Source organism: Vigna unguiculata, chromosome 5, assembly GCF_037176805.1.
Source record: "Vigna unguiculata cultivar grain cowpea cultivar isolate G323 ecotype 2 chromosome 5, ASM3717680v1, whole genome shotgun sequence".
Lineage (NCBI taxonomy): Eukaryota > Viridiplantae > Streptophyta > Magnoliopsida > Fabales > Fabaceae > Vigna > Vigna unguiculata.
The window spans coordinates 19,289,941-19,314,314 of record NC_140796.1 but is presented as its reverse complement, the minus strand read 5'-3'; the positions used below and the strand labels follow the sequence as shown (position 1 = coordinate 19,314,314).

General features: G+C 33.4%; 1 protein-coding gene and 1 pseudogene across 1 annotated transcript; one reads left to right on the top strand and one right to left on the bottom strand.

Annotated features, from left to right (window-relative positions):
- Positions 1 to 812: 812 nt before the first annotated feature.
- On the top strand, positions 813 to 2,619 carry LOC114184444 (uncharacterized; annotated as a pseudogene).
- A 1,801-nt stretch (positions 2,620 to 4,420) lies between these two features.
- Positions 4,421 to 14,318, bottom strand: LOC146886189 (uncharacterized). Its single transcript, XM_085673216.1, has 2 exons — positions 14,168 to 14,318; positions 4,421 to 11,224 (listed from the first exon to the last, which is right to left on the bottom strand). The coding sequence occupies exon 2, from the start codon at positions 7,591 to 7,593 to the stop codon at positions 6,442 to 6,444; it is 1,152 nt and encodes a 383-aa protein (XP_085529342.1). The 5' UTR covers positions 7,594 to 11,224; positions 14,168 to 14,318; the 3' UTR covers positions 4,421 to 6,441.
- Positions 14,319 to 24,374: the final 10,056 nt, after the last annotated feature.

Below are 24,374 nucleotides of genomic sequence, written 5' to 3'. Positions count from 1 at the left end.
TTTCAAGTCGTCATAATCTTCCTCCAGCTCCCCAATGCGTTTGTTCAACTTCTCCTCCGAATCTAAGCAACGCACCTTCCACGTCGCCAACCTTTTCCTCTCAGCTTCCCATCCCTCCTTCTCCTTCTCCAGCGCCGCCTTCTCCTCAACAAGTTTGTCCACCTTACCTTGTAACTCCGTCACCTCCTTCACTTCCCGTCGGTAAAGTGACCCCACCCGGCGACCCAGGACCAATGCCTTACTTCCAAATTCAACCATTGTCCTCACAATGTGATCAACCTCCATGTTGTCAATAGAATTCACAACAGTGTCCGGGAGGTTTATTGCGATGTCTTTCCTAATTGATATCTCGGGCAACTCAATCAGCCCAGCCTCCGGCAGCTTCTCGTGGCAGAATTGTTGATAATATAGTAAGTTAAGTTGAGCATGAGACTCTATACCAAGATGATGAGCTTATTCAACTTCAAGTCGTGCTACATGTTGTTTCAGACTTCATTCAAGATTCTCTTGCTCATGTTAGTGGCGGGGGAGAAGAAATCGATATACACTTACTAAATGATACAAACATAGAAGAAGAAAGTGAGGAATATTTCAAGTGAGGGTGACATCGATAGTGATGACACAAATACTTCTTCGGTAATTCATGCATTAAAAGTGATTTTATATCCTGTGTTAACTCACACATTTGCATGTAGGAAACATGATCAGGTTTGAGCCTTTTATCATAATTAGCTAATATGTTTATTGAAAATTGATGATTCCAACATGTTTACTCTATTAGATGTTATATATGCAATAAGTTTCACTTGTAGATGACACTAAAAGGGATAGGTGGCCACACACCACCTAATCGTGGTGGTCGTATACCAACTAATCGTGGTGGTCAAGGTGTCCATGTTGGTGAGAGAGCTTCACCCAACACCAACTCTCCCATTTCTTCTACTCATCCAACAACTATGGAATCTACACGTCCTACCTATGAAAGACCCCCACTTCCTATAGTGTAGGAGCATCATGCTAATCATTTTGTAGGAAAATCATCTCCTGTTGCCTTTTCTACAAGGCTAATATGAATCAACTTTCACCAATACAGGGATCAATTATAGTTGAGTATGAATCTGACAATGTTGTTGATCAAAGGTCGTGGCTTCATGCTGAAAAAGGAGAGTAAGTAAAATTTAATTTTATTTGTTATTCTTCGATGTCATTATTTGTATCTACCATTTTGACAATATGTTTGAACATAGATTTACAACAGCAAATGGTCCTTCTATTGTAATCTCACACATCATCAAGAAACAATTTGATGAACCCAGTCCCAATTGGAAGAAAATTCAAATTGAACTTCGAGACATATGGTTTAAAGAGTTTAAGGTAATTCCAACTATGTTTATGTTTAAAATTTAATTTTATTATTCTACTATGTTTGTTTTCTAACTTATTTTTCATGCAGAAAGAGTATAGGTGGGATCCTGAACAAGAACGAGTCATAAGATCAATTTTTGATACAAAAGGCTCACGTATTCTGAAAAATGCAATGAACAAAGTTAGGACTGGTCAAGATAAAAGGACTTGGATTCCAACAACTGTTCGAGCAACCTTAGACCTACATTGGAGTTCTATAAAATTCCAAAACAAAAGTGTCGTTGCCAAGGCAAATCGGGTTGTTGAGAAGGGAGCCTATGCATATTGTGGTGGTTCTATATTTACAACAACTCACTTTGAGAAAATGGTAATCTTATTATCTATTTAAATTTTACATTTAATTTAAATACAATATATTAGACTTACGTATTCAATTTATGTTGTGCTTAAATATATGTATACTAAGGAGTTATAACGACCACCAAATACATGGGAGGTTGTAGAAAGAACAAAAAAATTAAAGACTAAAGAGTGTGTTAATGGTAAGACCCATGACCTTGCGGTATGTTTAAACTTTAAGTTATACTTTAATGTTTGTTACAAGTTTTCTTCACAATAATAACCTTTTTTACTTCATTTTTAGGACAAATATAAGCAACGACGAGATGAAGCCTAACAAAATCAAATGCCTTAAGGATCATCTTTAGAGAACTCATGTTGCCTCCATTGATGACAATGAAATATACTTTACTGTAGCTGGAGGTGGAAATAAAAAGGGTAATGTGTATGGACTTGGTGCATTAAGTAAAAGGTTTACTACTTCTATAGGTGCTTACTCTAGTACTAGTCAAACTCCAGTAGTTCATCAAATAGAAGAAATGCATGGAACTATTCAAAAATTAAATGTTGAACTTACGGCAAAGGATGCCAAGGAGAGGACATTTGAAGAAAAGATGAAGCACTTGATAAAAAATCACAAGCAACAAAGTGAACGCATGCATCAACAAGTTGAGCAAATGAAACTTATTTTGCAGCACATCCAATTCAAGAGTCCTATGCCAACTGCTCCTTCTTATCTTCCTAGTACTGATGATATAATAGACCAGTCTTGTGATGGTGGACCATAGGATCATTAGTTATAATTTTAATTGTATGATGATTTCAAATTTGCTTACAACTATATCCATTTTCCTTTTTGGAAATGGTTCTTCTGACTAGAATATCTTGGATCATGTAATAGATATACTTTTAATTTTTATATTAGTCTTTAATACATTATATATTTGACTTGATTGTTGTTTAGTATAATTAAATGTTTAAATATTGTGTATAAGCAGGTAAAATTATGTATTCAAATGTAGCCATAAAAGATATTGTTGCTGATTCTTTTTTTGTCATTAATTTAGCCACCGATTTAGCCACCAAAATATATTTCTAGCTATTCATTTCTAGTTTTTGCCACCAATTTAGCGACAAAAAAAAATAATTAGAAAAACACTGTTCATTATTAGTTACCGAAAACAAATGGTCGCTATTTTATCACATTTGTGACCGAATTAGCGACCAAACTAGTTTAAAATCATATATTATTTTTTTGTCGTTAGTGACCAAAAAAAAGGGTCGCTAAATTTTGAATACTAGCTACCAAATTAGCTACTAAATTTTTGGTGACTAAATTGGTCTCCAAAAGGTAAACGCGACCTATCCTTTTAGCGACCGATTAGAGACTAATTTCGGTGGCTATTTAGCGACCAAATATCGATTCGGTCACTAAGTGGTTTGCGACTAGGGTTTTTGCCACTAATTCTGTTTAGTCTCTATTTCAGTCGCTAAACGCATTTTTTTTGTAGTGATTCAATGTTTTATGTTGTGACGAGTACAACACTGTGGTTGCATTGTTGTTACTTTCTACAAAGTTTTACTTCCAATATAATGTCAATGACATAAATAAATTTGTTTTAGTATGCTTTAAACTTGAGCCAACAATTTAATTTGCATGACACCAAACTTGAATTTTTGCCTCTACAATGGTCAAGATTTGAACAATAACATTGTGCATGGATAATATACCTAATTACTCTCTTTTAATTTGCATATAAACATTATGTGGTAGCCACTCTTTGAAGTTTAGCCACTTTTCTATTTTCTTATCATTTATGTTTCCAACTTATGTCATCTTTTAATATTTTCTTTAACCTTTATTGATTGTGATTGTCTATATTTCCTTTTATGTAGCTAGGTTATATTAGAATTTCTTAACAAGGTTTCACCAGGATCTGTCAATTGGAAACTAGCCATAAAGCCTCCTATTAAGATGTCGTTTTGAAAAAAAAATGAGAATTTCCACCAAGTTATTTTGGAGAGACCTAAACTTTTCATTAGTGAATATTGTTGCCAATGATTTTCTAGAAGGGAATAAGAACCATTTTATTAATACATTTTTTCATGGTCAAATGTAACCTGTGATTTCAATCAATTTCTGAATAGCATTGCTACCATAGGATTTATAATATACATTATGACAGTGGTACATTTAAATATATTTTCAATTTTAATTATTACAAGTTCTTATCTATGATATCTATCTTTATATGTTATGTATCTTTATATACTATGTATCTTTATATACTGATTATTTATTTTATAAAAAAAGAATATATAATTTTGTAATAGCTTGTATAATTTATTATGTTTATATAAAATTAATGTTCATGGCTCAATCCATTAACAATTTTTTTAGAAAAATTATAAATGTGATGAACGTCATCATTCAAAATTATTTTAAGTGTTGCTTAAAATGAAATCTCAAAAGAATAAGTTGCATTTGTAAAATTGTTTGTTAAAGTTAATTAAATACAATCACAACATTTAGAAAAGATGTGGTATAAACATAGACAAAACAACTAAGAAATTGTTCTAAAATAATTGATAAATAAGATAAGATGTTACTCATTATTTATAAAGACTTATGGTATTATTTATAAAGACTTATGGTACACACCATGAGGGGGTAATATATAGAATGCATAACCTTGTTGATTTAACAAGACCCTCTTCTGTGAAAAATGCCGAACATGGGTATGCACTAATTTAGTGTTCATTCATCAGATAATTATAACACTACATTTTTTAAGTCGTACAATTTGACTTAAAACAATTGATAAAATAAGCTAATATGTTACTAATTATCTAAATATACTTATGGTACAAACCATGAAGGAGTCATTTATAGGAACCATAACCATGTTGATTTAACAATACTCTTTGGTGTGAAAAGAGTTAAACATAGTTACACAATCATTTAGTGTTTGGTCATAAGATAATTCTAACACTACATTTTTTAAGTTGTTATACAATTTGACTTGAAATAATTAACAAAATAAGCTAACATGTTACTAATTATCTAAAAAGACTTATGGCACAGACCATCAGGGGTCATTTATATAAAGCATAACCATGTTGATTTAACAAGACTCTCTACTATGAAAAAAATTAAACATGTATGTACTTATTTAGTGTTCATTCATCAGATAATTGTAACACTACATTTTTTAAGTTGCTCTACAATTTCAGTTAAAACAATTGATAAAACAAGCTAACATGTTACTAATTATCTAAAAAGACTTATGGTACAAACCATGAAGGAGTTATTTATTGGATGCATAACCATGTTGATTTAACAGTACTCTAGTGTGAAAAATTCAAACATAGGTACGCACTTATTTAGTCTTGAATCATCAGATAATTGAAACACTACATTTTTTTTAATTTTAATTTGTTCTACAATTTGACTTAAAAGAATTGATAAAATAAACTAACATGTTGCTAATTATCTAAAAAGATTTATGGTACAAATCATGATAGGCATTAGAACTATGTTATTTTATGTGATGAATTGTGTGCACATAAGTGTTGGTATCGCGCAGCGGAATGTTTGAGCGTGCGGACAAAAACCAAGAGGGGGTGAATTGGTTTTAAGTAATAAAACTAATACTTTAAAATTTTTCCAAAATTTATCAATTGAATCAATAATTAATTTCTTCAAACACAATAATAGATGAAATAAAGAGATAGAGAAGAAGATTGAACACAAATATTTATACTGGTTCAGATCAAAAGACCATACGTCCAGTTGTTAATCTCTCAAAAACGAGATTAACTAAATCACTAACAAGTAACAGATTTACAATCAGATATTAAGAGTGTAAGGAAAGAAAACACCTCTCTTGAATCGCACAAGAGATGAACACCTTTCTCTGAATCACACAAAGAACCTTGACCTTAGCTTTCCTAGCAACATCAGAGAACTCTCTTGCAGTCACAGCACTAGTACTCTAGCTTCTCAAAAAGGTAATTAAGAAGTAACTCTGAGGTTCCTTAAATAGGGGTTCCAGAAATTAGGTCAAAAAGCTAAACAGTCGCGCCCAACTGACCAGGATAATCGAGTATCACTAGTGATAATCGATTATTCCAGTGTGGTTTATGAAAAACAAATTTTTGAGCAGATAATCGATTATCAGAGGTGATAATTGATTATTCCAGTGCTTTCTTGAAAAAAATTTGTTCAGCTCAGGATAATCGATTATTCTAAGTGATAATCGATTATCACTTTGATTTTTTGAGAAATACCAGAATTTTCTTGTACAATACTGATTCTAACTAATCTAATTACATTTTACAAGATAGCTTTAAACATAACAACATATGGTCTTCATATTGTCTTCCAGATGGCTTTCAGGCTTCTTTTATCATCATCAAAATCGTGCTTCAGCATTTAGACTTGTATTGCTTTTACCAACAATCTCCCCCTTTTTGATGATGATCAAAACAATATGTTTAAAGTATCTACAATCAAATATCTTACAAGTAGATTTTTTAGTAGCACTGTTTGGTTTAATAATTTTAAAATTTTTCTCCCCCTGTTTTGATCATATGAAAAAAAGTTTCGATAAAGAAGCTCCCCCTCAATTTAGGCATAGGTAAAGAATAACAAGACAAATATACTTTTATTGAAAAGAATAATAAAACTAGAAAACAGATTACAATTGCAAACAAATAGACTATGATGTAAACTTTTTAAAAGTCTTGACTCATGTCATCATCGTCCTCATATTTATCAAATTTATGTTCTAAGTTAGAGATCCTAGAATCTAATCCTCTAATTAAGCCAGTGACTTCTTCATGTCTGTGAGTGGAGAGAAGAAAGAATTCTTCAAGTCTCTGGTTGAGATTTAAAATGTGATCCTCTAAAGAAGAGGATGAGCCACCAACACCACTGGATGATCCAATATTTGTGTCAACAGAAGGAATAGGAGCAATGGGAGGATTTTCTTCTTCTTCATTGTCCGAGGGAGGCATATCATCCTTGTGAATGTAGGTATTCCCAAAAGGAATAAATTTCATCTGCTTCAAGGAGTTTTCTGCAATTTTGTTTGTCGTAGTGGTCTTATGAGACTGTTCATCAGAGACATTTACCCATTTATACTCACAAATACGAGAAATGAGTAAGGAGTACAGGAGAGGATATTGAGGTAATCTCTTGGCTTTGAGCATGGTGTCAAGAATGATGCTTGGCCAATAGATAGGAATGTGGTTGAGCATGGCATAAATGATCATGAGATCTGCTTCACTGCACTGTGCATGGTTTGTACCACGTGGACATAGAATCCAAACAATGAGATAGTGAAGTAGACGTTCATCGATTTTTAGAGGTCCAACTAGCAATTGACGACCAATTTCTTGATCTGGGCGTCGCATAAAGGATCTATATGCAAAAATTCTATTGAACCCTTCAATGCCAGCGGTGAGGATTGGGGATGTGCCATCATGAATGGGAAATTGTGCAACATTTTCCCAAATATCATCATCTAGAATAATGTCGACACCTTTCACCTTTGTGAACCCAACTCCATCTCTGAATTTGTAATTGAAGTAGAAGGCTCGTACCAAATCAGGGTAGTAGATGCCTTGCATCTCTGTGAAGAATTTCACACCTTGTTCAGCTAGAAAATTTTGAATTGTGAAATGGCAATTTACAAACCATTGAGACTGGATGAATTTTGGAGTGATGAGGGGTTTATCTTTCCACAAGGTGATGAATTCAGATCGTCTTTCTTCATCCGAAATCCATCCTTCAATGGAAGTTGTTCGAGGTGCAATTGAGGGTTGAGAGGCACGAGATGCAGTCCATCTGCGTCTAGGAATCTTTCTACGAGAGGATTCAGCCATGGTTGAAGTAAAGGAGAAGCTTTTATGAGTTTTTGAGAAATTGAGAAAACTTTGAGTGTTGATGGAGAGAAAATAGTGTCCTGGTGACAAAAATGGCTCATATTTATAGAGAAGAGTCTCCAACGGCCATATACACGTGATTTGATGCAAATCTAGTCGTTACAACGGCTAGCTTTTAAAATTATTTGGTCCAACGACGTGTAATAATTATTATCCTAAGATGATAATCGATTATTGGTTCATGTTCTGGGCAAAATATGAGTCCTGACGAGCTGATAATCGATTATCCTAAGTGATAATCGATTATTCCAGTGAGTTTTTTATTTTTGGCTCAGAATTAAGGATAATCGATTATTGCCCCAAATAATCGATTATTACAGAACATTTTTGAATTTTAAGGCTGAGGAGTTTAAGGATAATCGATTATGTCCCCAAATAATCGATTATTCCAGAATGCTTTGGAAATTTTTAAGAGTGTCTGATAATCGATTATTGACTCTTATAATCGATTATTGACGCTATTTTTCGGATTTTTAAGGATTTTGAGTTTTTGGCAATTTTAAGAGATCTCTAATATGCCTAAGTCTCTTCTTAGTTCATAAAATCTATCTTTAGCTAAAGGTTTGGTAAAGATATCAGCTAGTTGGTGCTTTGTATCTACGTATTCTATCTCACAATTTCCTTTATTAATGTGATCTCTTAGGAAATGATGCCTTATTTCAATGTGCTTAGTCCTAGAGTGCATTATGGGATTTTTGGTTAAATTAATAGCACTAGTATTATCACATTTCAGAGGTATGTGATTTAGAAAGATATTATAGTCTTCTAGTTGTTGTTTCATCCAAAGAATTTGAGCACAACAGTTTCCAGCTGCTATGTATTCAGCCTTTGTAGTTGACAAAGCCACACAAGCTTGTTTCTTCGAGTGCCAAGAGACTAATGAACTACCTAGGAGGTGATAGGTACCACTGGTACTTTTTCTATCTATTTTACAGCCACCATAATCAGCATCTGAATAGCCTATCAAATTAGGAGATGCTCCTGAAGGATACCAAAGTCCAAAACATGCAGTTCCTTTTAAGTATTTTAAAATTATTTTTACTACAGTAAGATGTGATTCTTTTGGATTGGCTTGAAAACGAGCACACACACATACAGATTGCATAATATCAGGCCTACTTGCAGTAAGATACAGCAAAGAACCTATCATGCCTCTAAACATAGTTTGATTTACCTCTATTCCTGATTCATCTTTGTCTAAGTAGTAGGAGGTTCCCATGGGAGTATTTGCTTCCTTAGCAATATCCATTCCAAATTTCTTAAGTACTTCTTTACAATACTTAGATTGAGAAATGAAAGTTCCATCTTCCAGTTGCTTAATTTGAAGACCCAAAAAGAATGTCAATTCTCCCATCATTGACATTTCAAACTCTCCCTGCATTATGCTTGCAAAGACTTTACATAGTGAACTATCAATAGACCCAAATATTATGTCATCTACATAAATCTGAACTAGCAAAATATGCTTATTTACTCTTTTAATAAACAGAGTTAAATCAATTTTACCTCTTTCAAAATCATTTTCTAGCAAAAATGTACTTAATCGTTCATACCAAGATCTAGGTGCTTGTTTTAATCCATACAATGCTTTCTTTAATTTATAAATGTGATTAGGAAACTTATAGTCTTCAAAGCCAGGTGGTTGTTCAACATACACATTTTCTTTTATAAATCCATTTAAGAAAGCACTTTTGACATCCATCTAATATAGTTTGAATTTCATGAGAGAAGCATAGGCAAGAAGTAAACGTATAGCTTCTAACCTGGCAACTAGAGCATAAGTCTCATCATAGTCTATACCTTCTTCTTGTCTGTATCCCTTTGCTACAAGTCTGGCTATGTTTTTAGTGATGTTTCCATTCTCATCCAGCTTGTTTTTGAACACCCATTTTGTTCCTATGACTTGGTGTGAATCATCCCTAGGAATGAGTTCCCAAACTTCATTCCTTTCAAATTGATTTAGCTCTTCTTGCATTGCTATGCACCATTGATCATCTTCAAGAGCTTCGCCTACACTTTTGGGTTCTATCTGTGAAACAAAGGCAACAGTCATACAGAAATTTGACATATTTCTAGTAACAACTCCCTTTGATATATCTCCAATGACATTTTCTAGAGATAATCCTCTAGGTGATTTCCAGCTTTTGGTAAGATCTTCAGGTTCAGTCAGTGGATTTTCATTTAGATACATCTCATCAAGGGTTTCTTTGAAATATTCTTCATCACCTACATTTGTTTTATTTGACTCAAGAGGGTTCTCCTCAAGGTGCACAATTTCATCAAAAACAACATGCACAGATTCTTCCATATTTAAGGTTCTTCTATTAAATATCCTATAGGCTTTACTAGTTAATGAATATCCTAAGAAAATAGCTTCATCAGCTTTAGAATCAAATTTACCCAAATTTTCTTTTCCGTTATTTAGAACAAAGCATTTGCATCCAAATATTTTTAAATGTGCTACATTAGGCTTTCTTCCTTTAAACAATTCATAGGGGGTAACTTTTGAAATTGATCTAATGAGCATTCTATTTAATACATAACAAGCAGTGCTCACAGCATCAGCCCAAAAATATTTAGGCACATCATATTCGTTCAACATTGTGTGAGCTAATTCTTCTAAAGATCTATTTTTCCTTTCTACAACTCCATTTTGTTGAGGAGTTCTAGGTGCAGAAAAATTATGCATAATTTCGTTTTCTTCACAAAAGTTTTCAAATAATTCATTTTGAACTAATTTTCAAATCTTTTTCAAACTAATTTTCAAATATCTTAAAACTAATTTTCAAATCTTTTTCATTTTGAACTGCTTTTGCAAACTTTTTAAAAGCTTTAAATGCCTCACTTTTTAGTGTGAGAAAGAAAGTCCATGTATATCGTGAGTAATCATCAACAATAACAAGAGCATAATAATTTCCTCCAAAGCTTTTTGTCCTTGAAGGACCAAACAAATCCATATGCAAAAGTTCTAAAGGTTTTGATGTAGAAATCACATTTTTTGAATGAAATGAAGATTTTACTTGTTTTCCTTTTTGACATGCATCACATAGTTTATCTTTTTCAAACTTTATTTTAGGCAATCCAATTACTAATTCTTTAGAAATCAGTTTGTTTAATTGTTGCATGTTAATATGAGCAGCTCGTTTATGCCATAACCAGGGATTTTCTTCTTTAACAACCAAACAAGTTATATCACTAGATGATGCATTATCAAGATCAATCAAGTAAATATTATTGTGTCTCATACCTTTTAAGGCTATTTCTTTGGAGTCCTTTTGATGAATAGTGCAGTAATCACTCTCAAATATTACTTTGAGTCCTTTATCACATAATTGGCTTATACTGAGAAGATTGTGTTTTAGTCCTTCCACGTACAGTACATCCTTGATCTCCAAAGTATTTTCTCCACCTATATCACTTGTTCCAATTATTTTTCCTTTATTGTTATCCCCATAAGTGACGAATCCTTGTTCCTTCTTTTTAAAGTTCTTAAACTTCTTTTATCTCCAGTCATGTGTCTTGAACAACCACTGTCAAGATACCACATTGATCTTCTGGATTTAGAAGTCATCTGCAAAATAAGGAAATAATTCATTTAGGTCCCCAACAACTTGTTTGGGTACTATTAGGACTTCTTTCTATATTCAATTTGTTATATGTAGTTACATTAGTTAAAGAACACACTATACACTATGACTTATGGATATTTAGATTATTTTTTATTTTATATCTAGACATTTTAGAACATTGATGTTTTTGTGGTGTATGCAGACATATATAATATTGTATGATGGTTGTTTGGATTACTTGGCTAGAGCTATATATGATATTGGAAGGTTTGATTGTATCTATGAGACTACAAGTATGATAATTACTTGGCTGAATTCCTTTAGGATTTCCCACCACCATGCAAGTTTGTGCTACCTCTTAGGAGAGGTTTCTAGAATGTAGCGTTTTTTTTTTTAGTTAGCCTTTTGAACTTTGTGCTTATTCCCTAGAGGCCCCTAAAACTCTCTATACAAGAGGTGCTCTTTAGCTTTTGAGAGGTTTGATAATTTTGAGTTTATACACTTGTTTTTCAACCACAAAAATTGAGCTCTTCTCTAATGAGTAGAGGCTTCACCTTGGCCTTATCTTGCATAGCAAGTGGCGACATCCATCACTCATCTCTAGGAAAGAGTTGGCCTTTTAGTCCTCACCTATGAGTGATGCGCTACCTTCCATTTCATCTTCCTACTTTACATTTTATAGCTTGTTTCTTTTTTTTGTTTCACTTCGATTTTGAAGCTACATTGTCCATTTTGTTTGTTTTCTTGAACCAATCCATCACTTTCATTCTCTTTTAGCCTTTTGAAGTGCACCTTCACATTTAGATAGCTTGCTATCTTAATGTCTAGTGGGAATCTTATCACCATATCCAAAAATATAAAATGAACCAACTTAATCCTTGATCATGTTCCTTATGTTAAACCACCAACTTTAAACTTTACTTCTCAACTAAAACTACTCCATAAGTGTCACTTAATTCTAATTCCCTTCCAAACACCAAATCCAAAGAGAACTGTACTTTTATCTTGGGATGTAACCTTGACTTTTTCTTTGAAAAGCCATTTGTAAATTTCTACTTATTAACATACCATTTATCTAGCTCTCATTATCAACCTCTATTTGTAACAAAAACATGAAACTACTTACCTTAACTTAAAGTTATCTTCATACTTGTACAATATATTCACGGTATTATTCTTTGTCCATGTGGTAAGTTTTGTTTGGATAACACCTTCACCAATCCTCTGTCTCCCCGGTCGGCATATATGTTGCTTATGTAACTTTGCGTTCTTCAAACCAACCTAATACCATACTTACTTACCATTTTATAAGAAAACATATTTTCAATAAATAAATCATATAGTTCCTACTTAGATTAACAAGTAGGTTTTTACAACAATATTCTACATTCTTATTTCCTAAAGAATCTAGAAACACACATCACAAGCAAACTTAGTCCCTACCCAGTCCTCTTGGAATGAACTGCTCTGATACCACTAATGTAACACCCCAACTAGAATTCGGTGCTACTAGATGTTCTTTACTTGTCTAACGTACCATTTACTTAAGGAAAAATTTATTTGTATTCAATTAATAAATACCAAACAAAAAAAATAATAATAATACATCACTCGAATGTATCATCTGTTAGACATACATGATATTTATGCGAATAAAATGTTAACATACATATAAGTGTTTGTAACAGATGTTTGTTTATACTTTTACAACCAACTAAAGGTACTTTTAGTTTGAAATACATCACAAACAAGTTACACCATATCAGTTGTAGCTTTAACATAATCCAAGGTTACAAGAAAAGTTAGGCTAAACAATCTCATTGTTACATGTTAGGTCTCCAATTTCTTCCTCTGAAAAATGAAGAAAGTAAGGGTGAGTCTTTCCCTTAACTCCAAAACTTCATCACAACATTTCAAAGTATGGTCATTTGAATAAACTGTCAATTGAATGAAACATTTTCACAAAAGTTTAAATCTCCATAATGTCATAACTAACCATGCCAAAAATATCAAAATCAAATTAATCAATAAAATAATCATTTCCGTATGTTTTAAATTTAGGATATCAAAATCCTCATTATCAATCTTTTAATAATCATATTTGTATAATTTCGAGTTTCAACTCATCAGTATATTCATCTCATATTCTTTCTTTATATACTTTGGGTCCCAAACGCTGCCATTAGACTTTTCCGAATCATAATGGTCTTACGCCAATATGGATAGTGCCAGCAGGCTAAACGTTCTCACGGATACAACGTGTACGTTATTCCACCTTCCTGGTCTTAAAGTATAGTCAAGAGGACGGTCGAGAATAGAGTGTGAGGCCTGTGAATTTTTGAATACCCGGCTAATTGTATACGTCAATCCAGGGTATCTATATCACCACCCTCGATTCTCCTAGGTCTATCAGACCTTTCTCTGGACTCTATACCCAGTGTATCTCTGTACTATCCATACAGTCCTTTTTATTCTTTATTTCTGTACTTTAATTTATAATCATCCTTTCGCATTATCTTTATAATTCTTGAGACTTTCACAAAATTTTGGCAGCATAACAACTGCGTTTTTAATTTGTCACAATTTTCAAAATAGTAAAAACAACCAAGTTAAAAAGAATTTAAAATTAACAACCAAGCATAAATCATTCTTTCACAATAACTTTACAGAAAATTAATCAAAACAGTAGTCATAATTAAAACATAATTTTCGTATAAAATTTTATAAGTAAAATAACAAACTTGTTTTATTTATAACTTTTTGTGTAAAACTCCAAATAAGATGATTCTTGAACCTAACCCTAGGTTTTCATACCCAAGGAATCCATTTTTCAACTCAAAATTTCAAGATAATGTATACAATTTCAGAATCAAGAAGATAGATTGTATACTTAAAGAAAACTTGCTAAGATAAAGACTTAGAGATTTGAGATAGACCCCCCATACCTTGAAGATGCTAAATATACTCTAAGATGAAAATGAAGACCTCAAGATTCTGGATTTCCCTCTCCAACTTCAATTTTTTTCACAAGAGTTTATACCTTTCCTTCTCTATTGTTTTGGATTTTGTGAAGAAGATGTGTAAAGTGAAGTCCTATTTATAGGAAAAATCTTGGACAAAGGGATAAGGATGTATTGATGGTAAATTTATGAGATTCCTTAGTGAGGATAAGTTTATTTGGACCATAGAGAGAAGCTTGGTCGAAATTCCCATTGTAGGAGACTTCATGGTAGTTGCAAGAAGACTTGTTGACTTTCTAGAAGACTTGTTTTCACTCCAAAGTGTAAAATTCATATCTCTTAACACACAACTCTATTTGTAAATCCCAACGGTGAAACTAAAGACCTATGTCTCTAGAACTGGTCGAACAAATTGGAGCTCGATCCAACGGTTAATAAAACAGGAATCAAATATTTACTAAAATAAGCCAAAACAGGACGTAACTGACGCTAGTTCAAACTGTAAAACTTATTGCTCTCACCACAGAGATCTAAATACAAATCCAAACGGTCAAACTTTAGTACTATGTCTTAGTAACTCTGTATAAAAATTTCATCTTCATCCAACGGTTAACAAAGCGGGAATAAAATATTTACTAAGGTAACTCAGAACTGCACAGCAGCTGGAGACCTTACTTTTACACTAAAGTGCGGAAGTAACTGCTCTTTGCATACACCTCAAATTCAAAATCTAACCGTTCATATTGAAGAACTATATTTTAAGAATGCTCTATAAAAATTTCAGCCTAATCCAATGGGTAATGAAGCCTTAATCACAATTTTACTTACACGACTCAAAATAAGAAGTAGTTAGCACCCAAAAGATAACATCTTTTACATTGTATAAAGCCCTTTGTCAATTTACTTATGAAATCATAAAATTACTTCATACTATATATTTAAACAAGAAAATTAAATATAATTAATAGAGGGTGTTACAATTCTCCCACCCTTTTAGAAATTTCGTCCCCGAAATTTATTTAGTTTCAAATAGATGGAGATACTTCTCTTTTACCCTCTTTCATTTAGTGTTTTTCATCACCTTAAAAATGTGCTCTAGGACTCCTAAATTCTACGAATAACTAAATATCATATAATTAAACTCGAAATCCATTCCATTCAATTCTTACAACTAATCACTAATTTTCTCAATTGATTCAACTCTGCTTTAATTAACTCATTTTCTTTCATCTAACCTTAAAGAGTCAATTTCACTACATCTAAACAAAACTAATTGATTATCCTTCAAACTTAAGCACATTAATCTTTACAATCTTTAAGAGAATCTAATCTTACACCAATTATCATGATTTCATATATCACCATATATTCATACTACATAATATTCATTATTTTCTTCTCAAAAAAAAATTCTTAAACACTCCTGATCCATAACTGAACAAATTTGATTTAGAATAATCTCTTGCAATGAGCACTTAACGTTCCAAAAATGGTCCAATAATATTCACGATGTCCTCATGTCAAAACAAAATTTATTCGACCTATTTACTCACTAATTAAAAATCATAAGTTTATACCCCATACATACTTCAACTAAAATATTAAATCTTCCATCACAAAAATCTCTAAAAGTCTTCAAACCTCTTAAACTAATTTTCCACCAATCCAACAAACTCAAATGCATTTATTACAAATCATAGATTTCCAATATATAATTTTCTTCTTTCAAAGTAAATACAAATGAGTGTCTAACCACCTCCAACACATCAAAGTAATAGTGTTCTTAAAAATTGAAAAACCTTGAAAAAGAAATCTAGAATAGAATAATTGTGCACGACTAACTACTCTAACCAAAAATCTCTAATCAAAGTTCCCAAGCATCAATTAGAAGTTGTAACCAATTTATTAGTAGGAACAAATACTATCATATAAGGCATGGATGTGATAGCCAAGTCAAGAATTTTATTTTTCACAATAACTAAAGATATGAATGAATGGATGACTAACTATATTAACTATGATGCACTTACCTCGAATGAGATTATCCTATGTTGCTACTTCAGCTCCAGTCATGACAAAAAGTTTTCCCAAATTCTTTGCTTAGTGCCATTATTGTTTTGTGGTGTATATTTTATTGTTCTTTTCGTATTGTCAGTATTTTGTTGTACAAACCAACAATTTCTAGCAAGATGACATGTCTTTCCATAATGGCTGCAAGAAGGAAAGATTTGATTGCAGTCCCTCCTCAAATGTGGTCCTCCACAACGATAACATTTTATTTCATTATTAACATTATTGTTGCCATTATGATTTGTGTTTCTCTCTCAACTAGAAAAAGATCAAGTCTCTGATATGGCTTTTGTTGACATAACCTTAATATTTCATGTCAATTTTTGTTGGTCCACTGACTCTTGTATCCACTTCTTCTTCTTCCAAACTAGACTCGTAATTTCTACTATTTTTCCTCAAGAATTCTATTAATAATCTTAAGTAACCCTCATGCACCTCTTGAGCATAAGATATATATAAACATGTCATTTATAAACTATAATACACTTTTCTATGAATATGGCCTACAATGTTCATCTCTCAAAACAATATCACTACATACTTATAATGACCTCATGCAACTTAACCCATCAAACTATCATTCCTCAACAATCTTGTTTAAGTCTCAACACTTTACAAACAAGCTAAGTTCATATCTTTCTTATTTACCAAATACATCGTTGTTTCTCAATTTGACATACCTAACATAAATTTGTTCTGATAAAGGATTGAGCCCAACCTAGGATTATGCTTAAGAAGACTAAGCACGCTTAGAAAGGAAGTTCACCAATACTTCATCCCTTTCATTGTTTTTCATTATTTTTTTTTTGAGTTTCCATAAGTTGACTTAGTTGACTTAACCTTAATTGACTTATTGACGTTTGACTAGATTTGACTTGAGTTGACATGACTTAAGCTAACATGCTAATCCATGTTTATATGTTTTGTATGTTTAATTAGGCAAAAGGAAGCATGGATATGTGACGCAATTGTAGTGGTGGAATGAAGATGATGTAGAGCCTAGGTGGAGGAGAGAGGAAAGCATAAAGTAAAAAGTATAAAGCAAAAGCATATTGTACTTTTGGTCTCCTTTTTTTTTTTTTTTTTTTTCTTTAGCACATTTTGGCCTTTTGTAGAGACATTCCTTGTATCATTTTTAGCTTGGCTGAATTCCTTTAGGATTTCCCACCACCATGCAAGTTTGTGCTACCTCTTAGGAGAGGTTTCTAGAATGTAGCGTTTTTTTTTTTTAGTTAGCCTTTTGAACTTTGTGCTTATTCCCTAGAGGCCCCTAAAACTCTCTATACAAGAGGTGCTCTTTAGCTTTTGAGAGGTTTGATAATTTTAAGTTTATACACTTGTTTTTCAACCACAAAAATTGAGCTCTTCTCTAATGAGTAGAGGCTTCACCTTGGCCTTATCTTGCATAGCAAGTGGCGACATCCATCACTCATCTCTAGGAAAGAGTTGGCCTTTTAGTCCTCACCTATGAGTGATGCGCTACCTTCCATTTCATCTTCCTACTTTACATTTTATAGCTTGTTTCTTTTTTTTGTTTCACTTCGATTTTGAAGCTACATTGTCCATTTTGTTTGTTTTCTTGAACCAATCCATCACTTTCATTCTCTCAGAAGATTGCCCTTTTCGGTGTTAGCTAGTGAGTTTAGTAGTCTTAGGACAAATATAGACTACGGTTCGTATTAAGGAACTTCACTTGGTGTTGCAGATTATAGTCCTTAACAAGATCATTCCCACGTGTGGACTACGGGTGGTGGCCTGTAGTCGAAATGTAAGATCTATGAAATTTAATTAATTAATTAAATAAATAATTAATAAATACGGGTAGTGAGAGCCTTTATGGCATTAATTATTGATTGATATGATGTGGAAAAGTACTAGCTCAAATGGTTGAGAGTACTTGATTGTGTGAGAGAACTTGGGTTCAAGTCCTATGTAGGTCATTTATGTGTTAATTGGTTTATTATTATTATTTTAATAATATGCTTGATCATGTGGAGTGATAATATAATCTTAGAATTATAAGAATTATCACAAAACATGAATTGGTTGAATGGTTGTGCATTGATTTGGCATTAGCATGGTTAGGAGTTCGAACCTTGGTAGAACCAAAGTTACCACGCGACTTATGCTGTTTTGTGTTGTTTTTGGGTTCTAGAGATGGAATCGCCTGGTCGCACGAGTCTATCCGCTAGGCGACACTTGGTGACTAACCTAGTTTTTGGGTTTTAGCATGAACTGCCTGGCGGTGATGAACACCCGTCAGGCGGCACAAACCTGTTTTACTCGCTTTTTGGTGTGCTTGGGTGTACAATGAAGGTTGGGGATCAATCTAGATCATGTATGACATGAATTAGGAGTTTGGAATGTTGGGGAAGGGTTTGGCCTACGGTAAAAAGGTAGTGTTACTATTACTAAGGCCTAATGGAGATGAATTGGAGAGGAATTGCAAATAGAGTATGAATTAGCATTATGCTTAAGGTTGGGATAAATTAATAAATGGGCAGTGGCAGATTTAGAGTGGCCATAAGTGAGATGGTAATATTCACAGTTTACCTTGTAAGCAAGTTGATCATATGTGCGTATAAAGGAGTTTATAGAATGTTAATGGGTAATACAGTGAGTTATAATAAGTAATGTAAATTTAAAGTGCTGCCAGAAACTTAATAGAAAATATATATGTACTGGTTTGGGTGGAGAACACATGGATTTTACCTACCTATTTTAGAGCCCTTGGAATGGAATAACCTTGTGGCAAATTGCTGAAATAACATGGTTAGAGTTGTGAATACCCATACATGTATATGAAAGTAGCACATCAGTACAGAGGATTTTTATGGGAATGGAGGTTGAATCCTATTGTAGTATTTACACGAACTTGAGAAAAAATCAGGCTATAGTGGGATAACTTGTACAACTCGCTGTATTGGTGTATCGCTTGGCAAAAGGCTTGGAGCCGCCAGGCGGTAGCTAAAAAACCAGCAGCTACTGAAACGCGTGGTGCCTGGCTGTGAGGATCATCCCGCCAACCGACACTTGCAAGCAGAGTGGCACCAGAGGCGCTTGGCACCTGGCGGTACGTGTCGCTCGCCAGGCGATCTGGAAATGCATCGCGCCTAGGGACTCGTGAGCAATGCCAGGCAATTTTGGTGAGGACAAAGTGGGTTGCTTCAATGTACGTGGTCTATAAGGCTTTGGTGATACTTTAAAGATCAACTTGTTGGTGTTCCTTGAGTTGTGACTTAGAACATATCCCTTGAGTTGTGGCTCGGGATAGGGGTTAAGCACGTGATATTCCTTGAGTTGTGACTCGGAATGGCATCTATTGAGTTATGGCTCGGGATGGCGGATGAACACGAGGAACTCTTGAGTTGTGGCTTGGGTTGACGAGTGTTGCTGGTATGAGTGTGCACGTGGTGGCGTGTACGAATGGGTCCAGTAGATCGCCCTCCTTAGTAATAAGCTGACGACTTTGGTAGTCTTAGGACATTACAAATGTTATTCGTATCGAGAACTCCGTCTGGCGTTACGGTGTATGATCCGTAGCATGATTTCCCGCACATGCTCTACTAGTTGTGGTTGGTAGGTGGGATAGGTAGACATCTTGAAGTATTCGTCAGAAGACGTAGAACACGGTGAACATGGTGGTGGTCATGTTGTATGGTATCAAAGGATGGAATTCCTTTGGTGTGATTGATATATATATATATATATATATATATATATATATATATATATATACATATATATGTGTGTGTGATTGTTTTAAGTATTAGCTCACCCTATCTGCTTGTGTTTGTGATGACCGTGTACACGGTACACGGGAGCAGATGATGTTGCAAGTAGATATGATGGGGCATAGAGCCGGAGCAGGGCTAATATAGGGAGAAGATTTTTATCAGAGTTTTACTATTTATGTATTTTAAGGATTTTGTAAACATTTGGATTATTTAAGCATGGTTTTTTTTATATATATTGAGATTTTATGAATTATGAATTTGAGATACTTTATATGGTAATAAAGTTTTAAATTTTCCCACATTTTGGGAAATGATGTTTTAATAAATGACGCTGACGTATTATTTCTATAATTTATTATTTAAATTCGTAATATGCAGATGGGATGTTACACGGAGGGGCGAGTAGACACTCGTGACAGCAAGTATCAACTAAAGGAATCATCAGAGGGTGTAGAATCTGGATGCTCACGGTGACGATCGTGGAGGAGGAGGGGCTAGTGACCAAAGATGGTACTTTTTATGAGGGTCGTTTGATTAAGTCAGTAAATCGGGGTTTGTGGGGTTGTTTTCTTTTATACTGTCATTATTTATTTTATTTTGAGCTCACCCTATCTATTTGTGTTTGGCGATGATCGTGTAACTTCTTACACAAGAGCAGAGGATGCTGTAGGTTGAGCTGTTGAAGGTCTTACATGGGGATTTTTTTTAAAGACTTGTATTTATCTCATTCATTTTTAGTGGAATATGAACTTGGAGTTGTACTCTTTTAATTGAATATTGGTTTTGGAATTTGTTTTCATTTGGTACGATTAATAAATGTGAAAATGTTTCCCGCGTTTTGAGCAAGATGAATAACTAAATACGACTATTTAGTGATATCTTATTTTATTTTAATTAAATTAGTAATATCCGGCTGTGATGTTACAATAAGGATGAAAGTAAGATCCACTAATGTCATGCTATAAACTGCAGCCATAGAGTCAGTAGTAACCATATGTCGAATGTGATGTAAATGAGCTGGTATATGAGCATCATCTATCACTCCTTGTAAAGTAAAAAAATTTTGATTATGCAAAAAATTGATGTTTAAAGACCCATAATCCACTACATGGGGCCCAAATGTCTTCATCCAATTTGTACCTAAAGTAAGATCAACTCCGAAAATTGGAAGAAGATACACAAGTAACTGAAATATGTGCATTTAAGCTTGAACAACCAACTTTGCACTAATCCCTCTGTTGTCATGTAATTGTCATTTCCAACCATCACCTTGAATAAATGAGCTGGTTCAATTAGATGTTTTTGAAACTTAGCAATGCGAGGATGTAACAAATTATTCGAGCTACCACTATCTATTAACCCCATCAACGGTAACTTATCCATATAGGTTGAAAATCGGATAACTCTTACACCATTACCACCCTTCGACCCATTAGGAGATAAGTGAGGATCATGCAAAGTAGGTTCCTCAAAGAAAATCGACTGAGTAGTGTTAGGAACTACAAATATTTGTGAAGCACTATTTTTTTCTTCCAATTGCAAGTACATAAAGTCGATTAGGACATTTGTGGTTAAAAGTGAATTTCTCATCACAAAACTAGTATAAGCCTTTCTCCCTACAAATTTGCATCTCAACCGAAGTAATTTTTTTGACTTTGAAGTCTTTTAAGGGAAAAACATTTGGAGTAGGTAATAACGGTGGAAGAGCAACTCTTGTATAAAGTTTTGTGGCGTCAATGAAAGCACCAATTCTAACAATATAGAAAATGTCTAAAAGTGACGAGGCTATTATTTCCTTAAAAAAATTGTATCCACGTTCAAAGCTAGTTGAAACACATTATTGAAATAAAGAACAAGGAAATGATCAACGATTTGTTATTTAGTAGCGTACAACTTGGATTCATAATGGCAAGATTTAGAAAAGAAGCGAGCAGACGAATTTAGGGAAATCTAGAAGAGAGAATGTCAGAGAGAATCTCATACCACACATTACTCTCTTTTTAGTACAAAATCTTTGAGTATAGTACTATTTTTCCTTTTCCTCACGCTTTTCCTTCTTTCCTCATTGTTCAGGTTACACTCCACGTGGCTATTTTGCATAACTTAATTTCCCCCTCATCTAGCTAAACAATACTTTGTGTGCATGTTACAAAGAGATTGAAAGATCACCAACATTACATGTAATATAGCTTAGTCCAAGTTGACAAAGAAAATCAACTATAACAACTGGAGTCTCTAAATAAAGGCTCTTTCTCAGTTTCTAAGATAATTCAAAGGTGGTTTAATATGGTTTTGAAGAACCAGAAATCATTGTGGGTCTTACTTCAAAATAATCATTAAAAGTGATACATATGAAGGACAAAATAACCCTCTACGTGTTGTACCAAGCTATTGATGAGTGTGACTTTGGAAAGATAATAAGTGCTAAAACCTCAAAAGAAACAAGACCAACTTCAAACACTTCATGGTGAGTTGGAGAGTATGAAGATGAAGAAGTTTAAAGGAGTTCTCGAGTACATCACATATGTTGTGATAAGTTCTCATTTTACCTATTTTATACATACATTTTAGCACTTATCTTGTTTGATTTCGTTGAACATCTAGAGGATTTTATTCCCTTTTATCTAGATTTAACTAAAGCATTTAGATGTGATCATGCGTGGCAAATTTATGTATTTTTTTTTATCAATTTTTGTAGAATTAGAAGAAAAAGTGCATAATGGCTTGAGTTATAGAATCATAGTTTGAGCAACTCAAAGGCGATTTCAAGAAGATTCAAAATTTTCCTCATTTGCTTAAGTGAAGAAGGCGATGCCTAAACCACACGAAGAAAACTTCACCATGAAGTAATATGAAGCACCATGTTACAAGCTAGCCACCATCTTTGGATCTGCAAGAGACCCACAATTTTCTATAAATTAAAGGACAGACCCCCTATTTTACACATACAAACAAATCCCGAATTCCATTATTGATATAGTTTCTCTCTCTTGAGGGTTTCTCTTCCATTTCTCTTGTAATATCTTAAGTTAGAGGAGACATGATTAAAGAGTGCAACTTTTCATAGGATCAATTGTTAGAATAATCATGAGTTGCTAAACTTTCAAGTGTTGGGATTGGATGTAGCTCTTCTAAACTAATGTAACGGTACTATTTTAGCATTTTATTCAATTGTTCTCCATTTGTTAGTGATTCAATTTGTGTTTCAAATGTGATGAACTCATCAATCATTCGTCGAATAGATAACTTTACTTAGGCAAAAGCTAATTCACCTTATAGGTACATTAGGTCATCTAAGGTTGTTAGGAGACATACATGTCCCTATATGCCTTAGTTGGTGTAAAAAATCTTATAATTGGCATTATCATGTTTTTTTTTTTTTGTTTTATTCTACTTTCATTATTTTACCATCGTCTTTTGGGTATTTCAGGTTTTATTTAATAAATTTGGAAAAGATAAATATTTGGTTTATATTTTGCAAATAATTGGAAATTTCAGAGATATTGGTAGATTATCAATAGAATCAATTGAGTACTTAATATTAAAAGAATATCAACAAAATCAGTTATCTACCAAGTTGGTTAGTTCAATTACCAGAAAGAATATCTCAATGTATTGAGCTTCAGATGATTAAAAGATATATATTCAAGATATTCCAATATAATATAAAGTACAAAGTTGCAGGCCTAGTCTAATTCAAAAAATCTATAAATAAGGGACCTGATAGAGGTGAAAGACAACATCCCATTGTGGGAAAGAACACCCCTTTTGGGGAACCTTCCCTTTTGAGGGAGGGACAAACTTGGAGAGAAAGAAACTTGATATCTCTACACTTGAGCGTAGAAGGGCATTCTAAAGGTTGGAGGCAATCAATTTCAACATCAGACTTATGTTCAGTATGTCTATGAGTAGCTAACTCCCTTACTCACAAGGGTTGGGTGTAATGTATTATTAATTCTATGAGAATTCTTCTTTCAATATAATCTTTTTCCATAATCTCTTATGTTTTATTCTTATTTTAACTGCATAGTCTAAGAATTTTGCTCATGCGGCAGTCCATATTGATTCGAAAGATAGTTTGGAAACCCAGATTATGAGCTTGAATTGCATGTTCTAACTATGGTGCATATGTGGGAGTACCAGCTGATTTGAAGAATAGTTTGGGAAACTTGAGTCGGATAAAACAACTATTGATTTCACATGCTAGACATAGATGTGGTTAGTAGTTACTCTTAAGCATCAACATATTGGCCATTAATGCAAACGTAATATAAAAAATTGCTAGAAATAGAGTTTTTATTATTTCAGTTTAGGCTTTTCTGCGATGAAATCGATCCATGTTACAAACGATGTGAGTCTGAGAGACAGAAATAAGAATATATTGT